The 16779-nt window shown below is 36.2% G+C and overlaps 3 protein-coding genes across 6 annotated transcripts; 1 reads left to right on the top strand and 2 right to left on the bottom strand.

Annotated features, from left to right (window-relative positions):
• The first annotated feature begins 1926 nt into the window (after window positions 1-1926).
• On the top strand, window positions 1927-3669 carry LOC130648858 (uncharacterized). Its single transcript, XM_057454967.1, has 3 exons — window positions 1927-2414; window positions 2502-2727; window positions 2782-3669. The coding sequence occupies exons 2-3, from the start codon at window positions 2522-2524 to the stop codon at window positions 3623-3625; spliced, it is 1050 nt and encodes a 349-aa protein (XP_057310950.1). The 5' UTR covers window positions 1927-2414; window positions 2502-2521; the 3' UTR covers window positions 3626-3669.
• A 4939-nt stretch (window positions 3670-8608) lies between these two features.
• On the bottom strand, window positions 8609-9270 carry LOC130648578 (uncharacterized). Its single transcript, XM_057454630.1, has 2 exons — window positions 9239-9270; window positions 8609-9179 (listed from the first exon to the last, which is right to left on the bottom strand). Exons 1-2 carry the CDS (start codon window positions 9268-9270, stop codon window positions 8609-8611), a joined length of 603 nt encoding a protein of 200 aa, XP_057310613.1.
• A 224-nt stretch (window positions 9271-9494) lies between these two features.
• Window positions 9495-14881, bottom strand: LOC130648859 (uncharacterized). 4 transcript variants are annotated; one of them, XR_008982972.1, is made up of 5 exons: window positions 13872-14167; window positions 13586-13795; window positions 13080-13517; window positions 10940-13008; window positions 9495-10844 (listed from the first exon to the last, which is right to left on the bottom strand). XR_008982972.1 is itself a non-coding variant. In XM_057454968.1 (3 exons), the coding sequence occupies exons 1-3, from the start codon at window positions 14122-14124 to the stop codon at window positions 13444-13446; spliced, it is 537 nt and encodes a 178-aa protein (XP_057310951.1). In that variant the 5' UTR covers window positions 14125-14167; the 3' UTR covers window positions 9495-13443. The 4 variants fall into 4 exon arrangements, 1 of the variants encoding a protein (XP_057310951.1); XR_008982971.1 differs by having other exon boundaries at window positions 9495-13008; XR_008982973.1 differs by adding an exon at window positions 14174-14881 and having other exon boundaries at window positions 9495-13008; window positions 13080-14090.
• Window positions 14882-16779: the final 1898 nt, after the last annotated feature.

Below are 16779 nucleotides of genomic sequence, written 5' to 3'. Positions count from 1 at the left end.
CAAAAAATGGAAAGTCTAATGACACACCAGGTAGAAGATATTTAAGAACCTCAGGGATGTTATGCTGAGCAAAAACATTAAACGCACATCCCTTCGCAGCTGAGATATGTTTCATAGCACGCAAGAAATGGGAGGGGTCAGCTGGACTTCTAGAAACAGCCAAACTTTGAAGAACAGCTAGAAATGCTTCATCTAACTTAGAGTTTGTTTTGCTGACGGAATGGGCTTTTTCAACATTTGGAAGGTTATAAAAACATTGTAAGATTGAGTTTGCATAACACGTGCTTCCCAAGTTTTTTAGACGGCCATTCTTAAAATCAGTGTTGATGGCAATCAGACTGTTGTTTTAAAAGACCTTGTAGCAAGTTTTTCAGGTTTTTTGATTTTGCAAGATTTTGTGTGACTTGTGTAAGATTTCTAAGGGGTTTTTGGTTTCCTACATTCCATATTTGTAACAGAAGAAACTTCAGGAATGATTGGGCCCTTTTTAGGCTCAACGCATATGGTAGAATTTCGAGACATCCAGATATCAAAAGAAGCACTCATGGAGACAAAAGTGAGGGATTTTAATAGGGATCGTAAAGGCTTGTTAGGGAAACCAAGGCGACGAAAACAGGTCCTTATTGATTCTGAACAGAAACCCCTTGCACCCACTCCAATGGCAAAGAAATGGACGATCCATTCATTGCTTTTCATAGCATAACAAAGTGAAGAATATTTCTTAAGCTTTTGTTCGTGCCAATATTCTGTGTTCTCTTCACATGGACAAGTCAGTGCTAATAAAATTACAGTTTTGGAAGAACTCTATATTAATAACATGTCTGGACGTAGTTGTGTTATTGCAATGTATGGTGGAACATATAAAACGGAATTTAAATCTGTATTCCTCTTCTTAGTTGGTGATTGACCAGCTAGAATGAAATTGATTTTGTTGCACTTGGGAAACTTTAGAGGTTCATATGATACCAAATACTCTTTTAATGCCTTAACCAAAACAATTAAAACCGAGTCATGGCGATATGGGTATATACCTTGCGTAGGGAGGTCCTACAGGCACCCAATATGTGAGAGACATTTGAGGATGGTTTCTTGCACAGCATGCAACTTTTGTCTTTCTCAATTCCCCATCTCACAAGATTGGTTGGTCGTAGATTGCCCCTATACAAAAGGAAGTTAGACATTGTGGCAGTAAAAATAGAAAATAATTTACAAAGAGGTGGCAAGGCACCGCAATGATGAACTCAACCTTTTAGGTCTTTGGAAATAAGCTAGAGGTTGTACTCCTCTAGAGGAAATGCCTCTAAAAGCACAATTTTCCCTTTCTACAAGGAATTAATTAAAAAAATATAAAAAAATAAAAAGGACACAACACATTTGAAAAGATGAACAGAACTTTAACCAAGGGCAGGTAGGTTTCGACCCATATTTCTGAACCTAAGTACCCTGGATGTGTAGCTGGGTCACCTCGAAGAGGTCCGCGGACGGGCATCAGCAGAAACTAGACATCCCTATCTTCCAAAGTAAACTTTACCACTTTCTGTTTAACTGTGCTATTCTTTAATTTTAACTTAGGTAAAAAGTGGAGTCGTCACTCTCCAAAGACAAGATAATGCGTGATCAAACCCCCCTGCTAATATATATATATTTTTAAACCAGCTCGACTAGTCTGATGCAAACCGAAAATCTTTTTGAAATTGAGCTGACTATCCGACAAAAGAACTGCCTTTTAACTTTCCAATTTCCAGCCTTTAACTGTGGAAGGCACTTAGGACACGTTTAAAACGAGTTAGAAAATTTAAGGGGAATTTCAAATAAGTGCAGGTTTGAATAACCATAAGTCTACTGTATTTTGCATCTTTTTATTTAATAAAGTTGATATGTTATAAAAAAACTATTGTAAAATAATTTAAAGGCCCACTTAATAAATTGTTTGGCATAAGAAATAATAATGCTCAGTGTTCGACCACGCTTATGGTTTGTTTACATACGAAATCCGTCATTATTAGATTACGTCACTTTAAATTAATGATCGCGCTGAAATCAGAGAATAGTGTATTGCCAACTTAAATACACTATGTATTTGTTTAGTTTTTATGTTGAAATCAGTTTGTGTATTCTTGCGGTCGGAATGTCACGTGACAAACAATAGTTTTGCCAGCCATTATGAAGTGGTGTACGCTTTTTCAGTCTTTCTGTAGCGATTAAAGGGATAAGACGTCTTTTTAATTTTAAAATGTATTAATACGAAGAAAATTTGACTGGAGAAGCTTTAAAACGTTACAAGGAAAAGATTTTGCTAATTGGTTTAGAAAAATGTCCGTACAAAAGACCTGCAGATGATTGGATAGAAGACCCAACAGAGTGGCCACCACTTTCATATCATCATCTTTATCACTACCTTATAAAATCCCCAAGTAAGAATCTTGCTAGCTAGTTTTCAGAAAACTGTTTGTTGAACCTGACTAAATAAATATTTTTGTTTTAATTTTTGATTCACTTAGGGATCTTCAGTCCAGAGGCAATGGAAAACTATAAATCTTTACAGGCTTATCAATATTTTATTTCTGGTTGGGTGCAAACGATTAAACATATTCATTTTCCTGGTGGTGTAGTGTTTTTTGCTGATGTCAGACCATCCTACCGTACAACTGAGGAACCCTATCATCCTTGGGTAGCTGTTGCAAAGAGTGGAAAGGTTGTAGCTGGTCACTGTACATGCATGGCTGGGTAAGTTTTATTTCTTTGTTGTATATATTACCTCTGAATTATTTTAATTATTAGCCTTGGTGAAACATGTTCTCATGTGGCAGCAATTCTTTATAAAGTGGAAGCTGCTGTTCGACAAGGTTTAACTCACACCACTCCTACAGACCTTCCTTGCCAGTGGAACCAAAATTTTACCCGGAATGTTAAAGCCTTCAAAATCTGTGACATTATTTTTTATTCCCATAAAGGGAAGTCACCTATAAAATCATATACAAGAAATGATATGCTACCTGCCACATCACAGGAACAAAGTGCATTTTTAGCTGATTTATCAACCGAAAGTAAGAAAGTTGTAGGTTTATCTCTGTTTGAAGAGCATCAAGATGCTTTCGTAGTAAATGAACCTCCACCTGTTCAGCGTAAATTACCTTCTTCATTGTTGGATTTGTATGTGGGAAATAAAACATTTTCTCCCAAAGAGTTAGAAATTGAATGTGATAAAGTTATCAAGAACTTAAAGTACAGTGAGTCAGATCTTTGTTACATCGAAGAAGCGACTAGAAATCAAGCTACTTCTTCAACCTGGTACCAACAGAGAGCTGGAAGAATCACTGGTTCCATTATCCATTCAGTGCTTCATACAAATGAAACCAACCCAGCCAAAATTTTAATGGATAAAATTTGTCAGAAGAAAATTTTATCTTTGAATGTGACATCCCTAAAATGGGGTAGAGACCATGAACACGAAGCATTGTTATTGTTTCAGGAAATATCAACTTCCGATACTGTAAACAATATTGTAGTGTTGGGAGACCCAGAAACTCACACCGATTTTGAATGCAAAGATGTAGGATTATGTGTACATCCAGAACATCCCAGGCGCGGATTTAGACTAGGTCAACCCTGTCACGCGACCTAGTAAAAAAATGCCGAGGATTGAAATCGAATTCTGTCGAATTTACCCAGAATCTGAAGATCGAAATATTTCTCCTTGTTTTCTCATAACGCGAATTGGATCAACCTATGTTGACCTGACCTGTGTTAGCCAGTCTTGGCTCTAGGTTATCCTGCGAGGCTTTTACCGTCGACTAGAATCAAACCTATGTGGGCCCGACCTATTTTGAGTCAGAAATTTTGAAGTCAGCCCAGTCTTGGCTCTAGGTTATCCCGCGAGGCTTTTACCGTCGACAAGAATCAAACCTATGTTGGCCTGACCTATTTTTAGTCAGAAATTTTGAAGCCAGCCAGTCTTGGCTCTAGGTTATCCCGTGAGGCTTTCACCATACACTAGAGTCAACCTATCTTGGCCTGACCTATTTTTAGTCAGAAATTTTGAAGCCAGCCAGTCTTGGCTCTAGGTTATCCCGTGAGGCTTTCACCGTTGACTAGAATCAACCTATGTGGGCCTGACCTATTTTTAGTCAGAAAGTTTTAAACAAACCTGTCAAAATTTGTAGCATGTTGGTATAAATATAAGTAAGGCATGCGGAAGATTCTTTCCGTTCTCAACATGGCTTGCAAGAGCTTGAGAGAGCGTGTGGAGTTAGTTTTTGAAAACGAAAATTTTGATGAGCTACCTCAAATTTACGCCGAATTAAATAAAAAGTTTAAATGTAATTCTGTTTTGCCATCTACTGACGTGTTGCAAAAACAACTTACTTTTGGTTTTATCCAAAGAAATTGCCATGCAGAATACTACCTTCCTGCCTATGTGAAAGCAAAGAAGGATGGTTGCGCAATTACGTTGAAGTGAGTTGTTTATGTTTATCTTTTGTTGTTTCTATAATAGCTATGCGTTTTTGTTACTATGACCACTAACTATGCAGCTGAATATTGTCTTAAAAAAGATTATGAATAATCTTTGTTGTTTTAAAATGTGCAAAGGTCATCTCAAATATGTCTTGCTTGTTCAGTTTCTTTTGTTGATGCATTCTTAGTTTATTTATATATTGAGCAAGTTGAATTTCATAAACAAACCTTTAATAGGCAGCAGTTTAGCAAAATGTGTAGTTAAAGTTTTAGAATAGCTAGCAATACCTATTTTTATTACAGGTCTCAGGTCAATGGAAATTGCCTGTACAGTTCTATGGCGTTGTGTTTGTTTGGGAAAAATGTGATGGTTGACGACTTACGAATTCTTGTGTCAGTGGAGCTAATGATGAATGCTAGCTTTTACTGTAAGCATCCTCTATTTTCTTCTATCCTTGCTCTTCCAGAAAGTCTCTTTAAATCTATGGAAGATATTCTCAATATGTCTGTCTGCAATTCTGCATTTAACACAGACAAAAAACAAGAAGACTTAGTTAAGGAGGTAGCCATTTTAAATTTAATAGATCGGAAATATTGTTCCTTTCTTGCTATGCTTGCTCTGTCATCTGTCACAAACAGGAATATATTTTCTTATTACCCAGATTATGGATGCAAAAAAGCTCAAATGTTGTTTAACCAATTAATAGAGCCTAGACAACCAAGCTCTGCTTTTGCTATTCACATTTTGTTTTCCTATGAAGGCTTACTTCCATCCAGAGAAAATTTTGCACCTAATCATTTCGTTCCAATTATTTTTAAGCAGATACGTAAACGCAAGTCAGGTTCAGCTGCGGACACAAAAGTTTTATCTCCTCCTGTGAAAAGGCAAACAAGGTTTTTTCCGGATGCACAGGCAACAGGGAAATTATCTCTTGTAAAACCTGTGATTAAAGATAAACAGTTTAATTTCTTTCCTAATAAAGCTTCCTTTAACAATAAACTAACTGAAGATTATAAAGATAGTAACAATAATAGCACATCTGCTGAAGATTTTAATAACAATGACAAAGCTTTAAATGATATTTCCTTTGCTACTGCTTTAAATTTTGAACATCAATATGACGTTGCCTCTTTCCTTTCTAAAGTTTCAGGTCTAGATGATAAAGGTGTACACAACCTAATCACCAATGTTTTTGTGCCCGATAAATCTTTTATTTTTCCTAAAAAAAGTGGGCGTTCCTTTCGGCATGAATGGCTAAAGACCTTTTCATGGCTTAAATATTCACCAACTTTGGATGGAGCATTTTGTTTGCCATGTATCCTTTTTGGTCACAAGGTTGCTAACAAAACTTCTAAGTTACAGAAATTGCTTTCTCAACCTTTTCGACATTGGCCAGCTGCCAAAAACTTTTTTAAACAACATGAAATATCAAAAAATGGTTTACATATTCAAACCAGCCTAACTTTTAGTGCATTTGTAAAGAATTTTTTAGGACAAACTCAACCAATCAGTGTAATCATAGATTCCAACTACAAAAAACAGGTTGCTGATAATCGAAAGTTCTTAACACCAATTGTTGACACCATAATTTTATGTGGTCGTGTTTGTATTCCTCTTCGTGGCCACAGGGATGATAGTAAATATCATCCTGAAGTTGGAAATTTTTCAACTGGTTCAACTGGCAATTTTATTGATCTTTTAAATTACAGAGTACGTGGTGGAGACAACCCTTGAAAATCATCTTCTAAAATGTAATAAGAATTCTTCTTATATTTCTAAAACTTCACAGAATGAAATAATTAATTGTTGTGCAGATATAATCACAGAAAATATTGTTTCTGAAGTTAAGAAAAACAAGTTTTTTACGATTATAGCTGATGAAGCATCAGATACATCCAATAAAGAGCAGTTATCATTAGTTTTACGCTATGTAGATAGCAATTTTGACATTAAAGAAGATTTCATTCGATTTCTTCACTGTAAGGAAGGTTTATCTGGAAGTGCTCTTGCTTCCATTATTCTCAAAGCTCTAAGTGATGACCTAGTTTTAAATGTTCAAGACTGTAGAGGCCAGAGTTATGATGGGGCTGGTGCTGTGGCTGGTAGAATTAATGGTCTTTCTGCTCATATTTTGAGAATCAACAGGAAGGCTATTTATACTCATTGTCATAGTCATCGCCTCAACCTCTGTATATGTGCCTCTTGTTCAGTCCAAACAATTAGAAATGTGCTTGATAACATAAAAGAGATTTCCTATTTTTTTAATTTTTCCCAAGTAAGGGAAGACATGTTTGTGAAAAATATTGAATTGTATGCTCCTGATTCCTTAAAAAATAAGCTTAAGGATGTTTGTCGCACAAGGTGGATTGAACGTGTTGAAGGTATGGATACATTCCAAGAACTTTATGTCCCTCTTGTTTTCACTCTTGAGGAGATGTTTGTTCAAAGGCAATGCAATATTGACACATCATTAAAAGCCTTGTCCTTATATAAATTAATTACAAGTTTTGATTTTATTATTACAATGGTAATTACTCGGTCTGTATTTGATATAACACTGCCAGTAACACGAATGCTTCAGAGCAAATCCAACGATATTTTTGAGGGACTTCATATGATTGATGCTCTTAAAAGTGCAGCCATGGCTACACGAAATGCAGTTGATGCCTACCATGAAATGTGGTATGAGAAAGCTGTATCTCTAGCTCAAAAAGTATGTGTTACTCCTACAAAACCTAGAACTTGTGGACGTCAAAAAAACAGATCTAACATTCCTGCTGAAAAATTTCGGATTATTTTAAAAGGACAACAACTATTCCAATGTTGGACCATTTAAATTCTGAATTGAAGTTACGTTTAGACATATCTACTGTGACTTCTTATCAGGGCTTGTCAATTATTCCATCTAAGATGATGTTTTTAGTTAGTAAACATGGTCTATTGGGATGGAAAGACAAGTTTACAGCTTTTTGTAGCTTTTATTCTGATGACATGCCAAACTTTTTAGCTCTTGATGCTGAGCTAGATCTCTGGCATAAGTTGGTTTCCTGGTTTCCGGAGCGGCATTATGACTGTCCATGTCGGGCTTAACGAACTATATTTTCAATCTATTTTTCGTTTGTCCTAGGCATGCTGACGAGCCCTGACATTGGGTGAAACAGTCTAAAAATGATTTATGCTAACAAAATACATTTAAGTTGTCATTCTTTTTCTATTTGAAGTGTTTATGCGGAGCTGCGGCGTTTATGAGAATGTTTCGTTTCTGTTATCAAGGTCTAAAACGTCTGCATACGAGGTTGTTTTTTGTCCCCGTTTAAGCCTATTTCAGGGTTCGCAAAGCCCGTTTTAGCGAAAGCTTCTGGGCCCAGACCCCGCTTGAGGGGCTTACAGCGCCCCCCAAGACCCCCAGCTGTATATTCAAATTTTCTTAGTAGGTCATGATGCTGCTCATCATGACCTACAAAGAAAATTTGCTAGATCCGCCCCTGCATCCTTGGTTAGGTGCATCCCCTGATGCGTTAGTCTGCTGTGAGTGTTGCGGTTACGGTGTCGTAGAAGTTAAGTGCCCATATAGTTTACGTGAAGGCTCTTTGTTAGAGGCCATAAATTCTAACACATTTTATGTCAAAAATATCAATGGAATTTATAAACTTGATAGTAAACATTGTTATTATGCACAAATTCAAATGGAAATGTTGGTTACTAATGTCTTGTATGGTGATTTTGTTGTTTGGACACCGCAAGAAATTTTATTTTAAGGATCCCTGTCGATTAAGATTTTACAACCCTTATGCAAGAGCAGGCAACATTGTTTTGGAAAAATCATATTTTGCCTTGCTTAATAACAAAATCGTACAACACAGATACAAACGCTCTTACTCCTGAAATAACACCAGAAAACCGTACTTATTGTGTGTGCCAGTCTACGACTGGTGAGGGTGAGATGGTTGGATGCGATAAGTGCGACAACTGGTTTCATCCAAGCTGTTTAAAGTTGAAAAAACTTGCAGCCCAGAAAGTCTGGTATTGCTACGAATGTAGAAAAAAGTGAACTGATATGTTTAAACTTTATTGTTACATTTATATACATTTTTACATGTTTATGTGTATGCTAAGGCAGAAATATTTTACAAAAGTCTAACTTCAAGGTATTTACTTCCTATGAACTATGCTTTCACTTAAGTTACACAATGCTGCACAAACCGTAACAATTTTGTCACAATTAGCTAGAGTCTCATCAAGTTTTTCGTCCTTCATACTTTTAACACACCTTATTGGCATGATGCCTTTCAGTATAATGTAGCGGTTTTTAAGAAGTCCAATCACTCTTTCAATATTTATTCTTACTAATGCAATTTTTCGTGTTGACTCGATTTCTTCTGCTGACAGCTGCTTCTTACCTTTTGTAAAGGCAGGAATTAAAAGTTCACTGCCAGAGTTTAGAGCAAAATCTTCCTTCAATGTGAAGCCTCTGTCAGCAAGAATTTGATCGCCAGGGTGATGATACTTTGTTGTTGTAAAATCTGATTCTCTTACTATTTGTACATCAGAGGCACGTCCTCCATAACAACTTGAAATAAAGTTCAGTGCACCTAGTGGTGTGCAGGAAATAAATACTTTGATTGTACAGTGTTTTTTGTATTGACTGTAGCATTGTCCCCTTGCTAAAAAATTGCTTGGTGCCTCAATAAATATTTCAAAGCAGTCTATAATGCTTGTTAGCCTTGGGATTTTTGCTTAAAAACTGCTGGAATTGTTTGGAATATTTTCTCCCTGTCTGACATCCGAATAAGAAATCTCAGTTTATAGTACATTATGTTAACCCATTTCCAAAAATACTCAATGCATGTTGTTTTAGCTATATTTTTAATATATGCCAAGAATTCGAAGTTTGGGTTTTGTTTAAGTTTGATAATCGTTAACAATATCTGATCTTCAACGTTCAAGGAAGGACTACGACTAACTTCAATGCTGAATTTTTTTAAGTAGGAAATTATTTTATCAAGTATGAGAATAGGAGTAACTACATCGCAATGCAGATAAAACTAGTCTTTTAAGACGGAAAGTTTAATTAAAAAAGGAGGTTTCTCTCCAAAGAATAAGAAGCTGCTGTAGAACTTCTGCATTCTCCCCTTTACAGGGATAATCGGAAAGTTAATGGATTTCGACTGTACTGAAACAAACACCTATGAATGTGGAAACACAAGGATTGGTGAAATTCACTCATGCTTGGGATCTGGTGCGGACCCTTGAGTAAGCATCCCCTGCCTCCTGCAAGACACCAGCCACATTCATTGACACCGTCCACCAAAACCAATAACTTTTGTTAAACTTTGGAAAAAGAAAAGTCGACAGCTGCAAATCGTATCGTTGTTGCTTTTACCTACTGACACAGAGCCCAGGGCTAAGAGAGGTAGACTTGGAACCCAGCCCTTAGAAAGGTTGTGACAAAGAATAAAAAGCAGCAAACCTGGAAACAGAAAAGCTTTCTGACCTTAGACATGAACACTTGAGAAATCGTATCGTAATGCTTGGGCTGACCAAGAAACCGCCCCTTAGAAAGGTAGACTTGGAACCCAGCGGCGGCAACCCAGAAAACCATTACATATCGTCTCGAGCTTAAACAAGTAATTCACTTCACCACCCAGTCAACTTTTATGCTTCGAAATCCGCCACACTCCATTCTTTGGAAGGAGTTATCAATCGTCTCGAGATTGCAACTGAAGACCCATCCTAACCAATGAAGAACACACACTCTTTAGTCACCAAAACCTAAAAGCCTTCACGATCTATGGTCTTTCCCACCGTCAGTGGTCTTTCCCACAGTCACTAGTCTTTCCCAGTGTCAACCAGTCTTTCCTGGCAGTCAACTGGATCTGTGTAAGAAACAGGAAAAAGAGAATAGGAGTAACTACATCGCAATTGAACTCCAAGCCAGTTAGTTTAATACTCTTGTCCTTATTGTTCCTTAATCCTTCATAGGATAATGCCGTAGTTTTAAGATTTAATTCAGCCCGCAAGATATCTCTCTCATTACGAAGATTAAACGTCTCCATATACAATGCAGTCCTTTCTTCCTCTACCAACGGGCTGGATAAATTGGTACTTGAATCGGTCTGTTCAGTCAACGTTAATTCCGTCGGTTCTTCAACACATGTACTTGATGATGGAACTAAAAAGAAAACATTTTTATAGTCAAGGCCTCTTGTCCATATTTTGTGTATTTTTTATATAAAAAAGTGTAGCTACTCACATTCTTTACTCAGAGTCCTGTTAATTCTTCTATTGACGCGATCCATTTTACCCATTTCTGAAGAGTTGTCTTTAGTTCTCCCAGGGAAAACAGAAGGAACATAATCAGGATGTTTCTCGAAGTTTTCTTTCTTTCCTAAAAGGATTATTTTTACTAGCTACACATTCCAGTTTTAAATACAGAACAGGCTAACAAAAGGCACATGTACGCAGTTGTGGAGTATCCCTTACCAGTTGCAAAATGTTGAGAACAAACAAAATTATGTCATGATTTGGGTGACCATGTTTTGTCAAGAACTTTTCCAGATTCATCAACTTGTGCACGACTTATCGCATTTAGCCATAGTCTTTGACGTTTTTCCTCTTTTGGAATAATATAATAATTTAAATCCGGCCTATTCCTCTTATTATTTGTACAGTTTTCAACACAACAACACTTTGGCATCCTGCTGAGAATATTGAAGCAATGCTGTCTTTCCCTTTTTTTGCTACCATATTGTACCCCAAGCCAACATGGCTAGTTATCGTTGCCATGGTAGTGACGTCATTCCGACCGCAAGAATTGCTCATAAAACGTTTTTGCTGAAATATGATCCTATTTATAAGTCATTTTTCCGTATAAATTGGGAAAGAAATGTGGAAATGCCTAAATTTATTAAGTTACAAATTTCATGTCCTCAACCGCCCAATGTACACATGTTACCCAAAAATAAAATTATAATCAATCAAATAATGGCTTATGTGATGGATAAACTTCCATAACTTAGACCCAGTGATGTTAAAAAGCATATTTTTTGCTATCGTAAATAAACAAGTTAAAGGTTACCTCCCGAAAAAAAACAACTTAATGTATTTCGACGTAGAAACATACTATAATAAACAATATAACTTTCTTTTTGACAAAATTTGTAACATAAGGAAGAAATGTTTCATTCAAATTCAAAATATCACCTTCGTAGCTTGTTTACATCCAGCCGCCATTACTAAACTAAAATCACACGGTGGTCGTAGTGTGACGTAACGAGTATGCACAATATTCAGTTCGGAATAATGATAGCGAGTCTTCTATTCAATGCCGCAAACAAACAAAATTTAAAACCCCCGTACTTCTTTATTATTCAGTAAATTTATTTGATCGAATGTTTTGAAAGTATAATACTTAAAGAAAATGGCTGAGAACACAAACGCAATAGCTGGCTTTCAGTTTGAACCCAGAAGATGTTTCGCGAAAGCCACTTCAGACTCAGATTCCAGCTGGGAAAGTGTAAATGAATCAGACGAGGATGTCGAAAGTCCACGTCGCAAAATTCAGCCAGTTGGCACGTGGTGCAAATGTGGCAACAGCGAAGATATGCCAAGTGAAGAGGAATGTTTTTGTTGCCGGGAATTGGAGACAGCAGCTGTTTTTGAGTTAGGAGCTTGTTGTTATTTTCTCTTACAATCATTCCTCTGTTCTCGTCGCCTATTTGAAAGTAACCCTCTCTATTTTTTTCAGAAGATGCGTTCAAGTGCATAATTGAACATGCGCACTTTGTCAGCATTGTTATTTTGAAGAATGCTCTTTGGACCGCATTAGTTGGGATGCATGATCGAGAGGCTTGTCATCTACCCAACAGAAATAATGTTCCACCTAGGTGAAAATTTTTCTGAATAATTTTCTTTGTTTTTCATCACTATATTATGCTTCTTTATACACACACGAAATATATACATGTAGTAATAACGTTTGTACACTATTTATTCTGTTTATATATTACGTACAGGACTTATAGGTACGCAAGTTACCGTCAGTTCACTTGGTGGGTCCACAATAGAATTGGTAGACGTATCAGGAGAGTGATCCCATCTTGTGTGGTGAATAGAATTCGTAGAGAATATCCTGCACCAGATGGTATTTACGTGGGCTACAAAGATGTAGAAGGAGGCCCAGACGCTATTAACGAGGTCAATTTGATCTGAGCTTTCAGAGATTATATATTAGATTAAAAAATATTTACACTTTTTTTACGTTTTTTTTTTTTCATACGACTATATTTATTGGAGTTTGTAATAGTTTCCTCTCGACGAGGTCGTTCTATGGGTGATAAAAGCAAACATCGTTTTCTCAATAGTCGCTCTTCTTTCAATGCTTTATCGCTATCAACAGCTCTAAAGTAAACAGATCTTGTAATGTCTCGCATGAAAGTGTAGTTTTTTGCGACTTTAACTTTTTTAGCTGTGAATCGATTTGTGTGCTTCGTATATTGGACTCTAAAGCGTGGAATGTATTTTCCCTCCGAATTTTTCTTCTTGTAACTAGCCTGCGGTGAAATATAATTATTACAATCATATTTACACAATAGGTTATCTAAATTCACACAATAAAAATTACCTGTGCTCTATCAACGTTGAAGTTGTGATCAAGACCAGCTAAGGCAGTTGAGGCCAACATTTTTTCCTTCTCAAAAAATATACTTCTGGGAAGGTACCGTATTTTCAATGCGTGGAACACCTCCACCCCAGACATATATATTCTCACTCATTTGGGCCATATCTTTCACCAACTGTGGCTGTTTCAATATTTTCAATAATGCTTCATGTGCAGGGCTGTCAGGCTTAATCCACTGCACATTTTTGGCCTCTTCCGTCGTGTATCTATCATGTGCACATTTGGTATAGAACTTCCCTGGGAATGTGTGCTTGTTACACGCATGATGAATTACAGATAGAAATCGTTCCACTAGCTCATCACCATTTTAATTGCAGGTAGTTACGCTCCAGTATAAATGATTCACAATGGCACGTGCCCACAAACCCAGTAACTCAAATCCTGAAAAGAAGAGGAAAGGAACTAAAACAGTTCGTATCAAAAGTAGGTAAGGAAATTCTGTGGGGTACCTTTTTTCTTCGAAAGCTTATGCAACTTTTCATAGATTCCTTTTGCAATATGCCACGGGTCGTACTGGTGTTTAATGTTTTTGTATTTGTCATCAGTTCTCATCAGCGCACGAATTTGATTGTGACGATCTGTTGACACGATTGCTATGTTAGCATCAAAGTTGTTATGTAGGTTATGCAGACAACGAATAAACCCCTCTTTCTCCATTCCTAGTAAATTTTGAATAAGAATAGCTAAATTAACATAGCTATTACTGTATGAAGTGTATATATGGTGGAAGCTGACCTTGCGAATTTTTAACTTCTTTCACATCAACCACGTTGAAATCCAATATTTTTTCTGTAATAGTATCCACGGCCGAAGCTGTACAATATGTAGCACTATGACCGGGACTGTCACACTGTCCATCAATTGCCAGCTGTAAATGCTTCTCAGATGCAGAACAAAGTAGTGCTTGTTGATGCTCAGACCAGAATCTATGTATTTCTGGGAAAACATATTCCCCTGAATGGAAAACACAAAAATGAACTTCATACATTGTAATTTGCGCAGAAGGACGTAAGCAATAATAATAAAATAATAGTCACCTCGTAGTCGAAAGTAAATTCAAAAATCCGTACTTTGTGTGGTTTAGCGTAGATGCACTTGTCCGGCCAGCATGCGCTGCATACTCATTACATCACGGCCGTTTTCAGTGTGAAATTATGTTTTCTGTAATGGCGGCGTGAAGACGATCGAAGCTCTGGGAGACTGAATAAATAGTCATAGCTATACTCAAGTATGTGTACAAATTTTAAAAAACTATTGCTGGATTGTTTTATAGTAATGTATTTCGAGTTGATTTAAGCATATTTATTTTTCTTCGGGAGGTAACCTTTAAGCCCTGTCCTCAGGGTTTTGGTTTTGCTACACGATTTGTTCCATATTGAGATAGTGGTCTTTTCGTGCTCATTTTCTCTTGTAAACTTATTACGGTTGGCCGGCCTTTCGTCTTTTACGGATATTGTCTGGTGAAAAATTAAAACTTGATATTACAGCTAGCCTTTACACAATCCCCCCACCTATGTAAAAAATAAAACAAAACGATAACCAACGCCCAACCATCAAATTTCAAATATATAGTAATAACTACATTGACTTCCTTTTGCGAATTAATGACTTCTTATACAGTCAGGGAAAACTTTTAAATATTCTGTTACAGTATAAATAGTATGTTACCTTCAAATTAAATGTTCAATACAACTTAAATAAGCGAGATACAGCGTAAATATGCTTTAAATGCTTATATACGGCTTTTTCCCCCTAACCGCATTGTGTTTTGTTCTTTAATGGAAGGAATAAATTAAAATATAGTTTTGTTAATGAAACCATGAGATAGCACGTTAGCCAAGGTATAGTTCACAAGTCATATGTTTTCTTTTTAGAAGAGCTGAGATAAGAATATTTTAACCAGGATGAGTCAGCAAGAGGGCTTGACTACACTCAGTCTTGTCTTTGGAGAGTGACGACTCCACTTATTACCCCAGTCAAAAATAAAACAAAATCAAATAAAAATTAAGTTAGCAGGGCGGTTTGATCACACATGATCTTGTCTTTGGAGAGTAGCGACTCCACTTATTACCTGAGTTAAAAACAAAGAATAGCACAGTTGAACAGAAAGTGGTCAAAGTTAATTTTAGGAAGATAGGGATGTCTAGTTTCTGCTGATGACCGTCCGCGGACCTCTTCGAGGTGACCCAGCTAGACATCCAGGGTACTTAGGTTCAGAAATAATGGGTCGAAACCTACCTGCCCTTGGTTAAAGTTCTGTTCATCTTTTCAAATGTGTTGTGTCCTTTTTATTTTTTTTATATATATTTTTTAATTAATTCCTTGTAAAAAGGGAGAATTGTGCTTTTAGAGTTATTTTCTCTAGAGGAGTACAACCTCTAGCTTATTTCCAAAGACCCAACAGGTTGAGTTTATCATTATCATATTATCATTATTTTCTTTTAAATACTTTTTTAATAAAAAAATCAACCACAGGCAAATCATCTGCTCTAAAGCTATCTACCATGCAACTGCTTAAGTACAATAATGAAGATGCGTGTATGATGTCAACAGCTACAACTTCGGTTTGACAATATTTTTGTCTATTAACGGATCTGCGTTTATTGTAAAAGCAGAAATACAAGAATATCTTTTCAAAATTTTAAAAACAAAGATTACACTGGTGATGTAGAAATATAATCAAAAATTTTCACTGGAGAAAGTGTTTCAATGCAATTCAGCACTGAAAATGAAAGACACAATCCTGACAATTGTGCCTTCTACATACTAGGTAAATAATGTTTCTTCCCGTGTCAATTCTTTAATTGTTATGCAGTATTACCTATGCGTATTGGATATACTGTAGGCTCGTGATAAGTAGAAATGGTACTGGATACCTTTTTCTTATCTATGGGTTATTGCCCAAACTACTGGAAAAGGCACTTACGGAAGGGTTAATATATTCTTCTGTGTCAAGGTACGATTACTGCTTATAATTATGAGGGTTATGTGTAATTTATTTTAGTCAGATCACTACATCTTATGTTTTGTATTTCATTAACTTTCTACACTTTATGATAATATATATCATCTTTTAACTGAATTAAACGGTTAGTGGATTTGTGGACAAAGCAAGGTCTTCGTTTACTCATTTTTCCTTATTTATGAATGATTAAACCACAAATCCACGAAGCTGCGAATCCTCCGAAGCTACCAAGTCACAAAGCCATTTTAATATCGCAAAAGTGCATTTTCATAAGGAGAATTGTAAAGCCGTTTATGTAAATCAATTTTAAACATCGGATTTAGTGTTAAAATCACATGCAAGTTTCACTTTAAAATAATCTGCATCTCAACTACTTTCATACATTAAAGAACGTGATTAATGTACGCTTTATGGGAAATTTTAATTTAAAAATAAGAAAAAAAACATATCATTTCAAAATTTATTTTATTTAAATATAAAAATGTGTTTTAATTTGTAAAGAAATGGTTTTCCGGACAGATTTCTGATAGGCCAAGGTCTTATCGTCTACTTCCGTTACAACAACAACATCCCGTCTAGTTACTAAATCGTGTCAAGATTGACTACATATTTCAGTATGTTAAAGAAATGGATAGTTCGATATTGTACTTCGATGATAATGCATAAGGTATGTAAATG

This window comes from Hydractinia symbiolongicarpus, chromosome 7, assembly GCF_029227915.1.
Source record: "Hydractinia symbiolongicarpus strain clone_291-10 chromosome 7, HSymV2.1, whole genome shotgun sequence".
Taxonomy (NCBI): domain Eukaryota; kingdom Metazoa; phylum Cnidaria; class Hydrozoa; order Anthoathecata; family Hydractiniidae; genus Hydractinia; species Hydractinia symbiolongicarpus.
This window is presented reverse-complemented; position numbering and strand designations above follow the sequence as displayed.

Excerpts from the sequence above, each read along its gene's own strand:
- LOC130648858 (XM_057454967.1), top strand. The coding sequence starts at position 2,522 with ATGGAAAACTATAAATCTTTACAGGCTTATCAATATTTTATTTCTGGT. Across the intron at positions 2,728-2,781 it reads CACTGTACATGCATGGCTGG|CCTTGGTGAAACATGTTCTC; the intron begins GTAAGTTTTATT and ends TTTAATTATTAG.
- LOC130648578 (XM_057454630.1), bottom strand. The coding sequence starts at position 9,270 with ATGTACTATAAACTGAGATTTCTTATTCGGAT. Across the intron at positions 9,180-9,238 it reads CTGAGATTTCTTATTCGGAT|GCTAACAAGCATTATAGACT; the intron begins GTCAGACAGGGA and ends AAAAATCCCAAG.
- LOC130648859 (XM_057454968.1), bottom strand. The coding sequence starts at position 14,124 with ATGTATGAAGTTCATTTTTGTGTTTTCCATTCAGGGGAATATGTTTTC. Across the intron at positions 13,796-13,871 it reads AGAAGTTAAAAATTCGCAAG|GAATGGAGAAAGAGGGGTTT; the intron begins GTCAGCTTCCAC and ends AAAATTTACTAG. Across the intron at positions 13,518-13,585 it reads TAAGCTTTCGAAGAAAAAAG|GATTTGAGTTACTGGGTTTG; the intron begins GTACCCCACAGA and ends TCTTCTTTTCAG.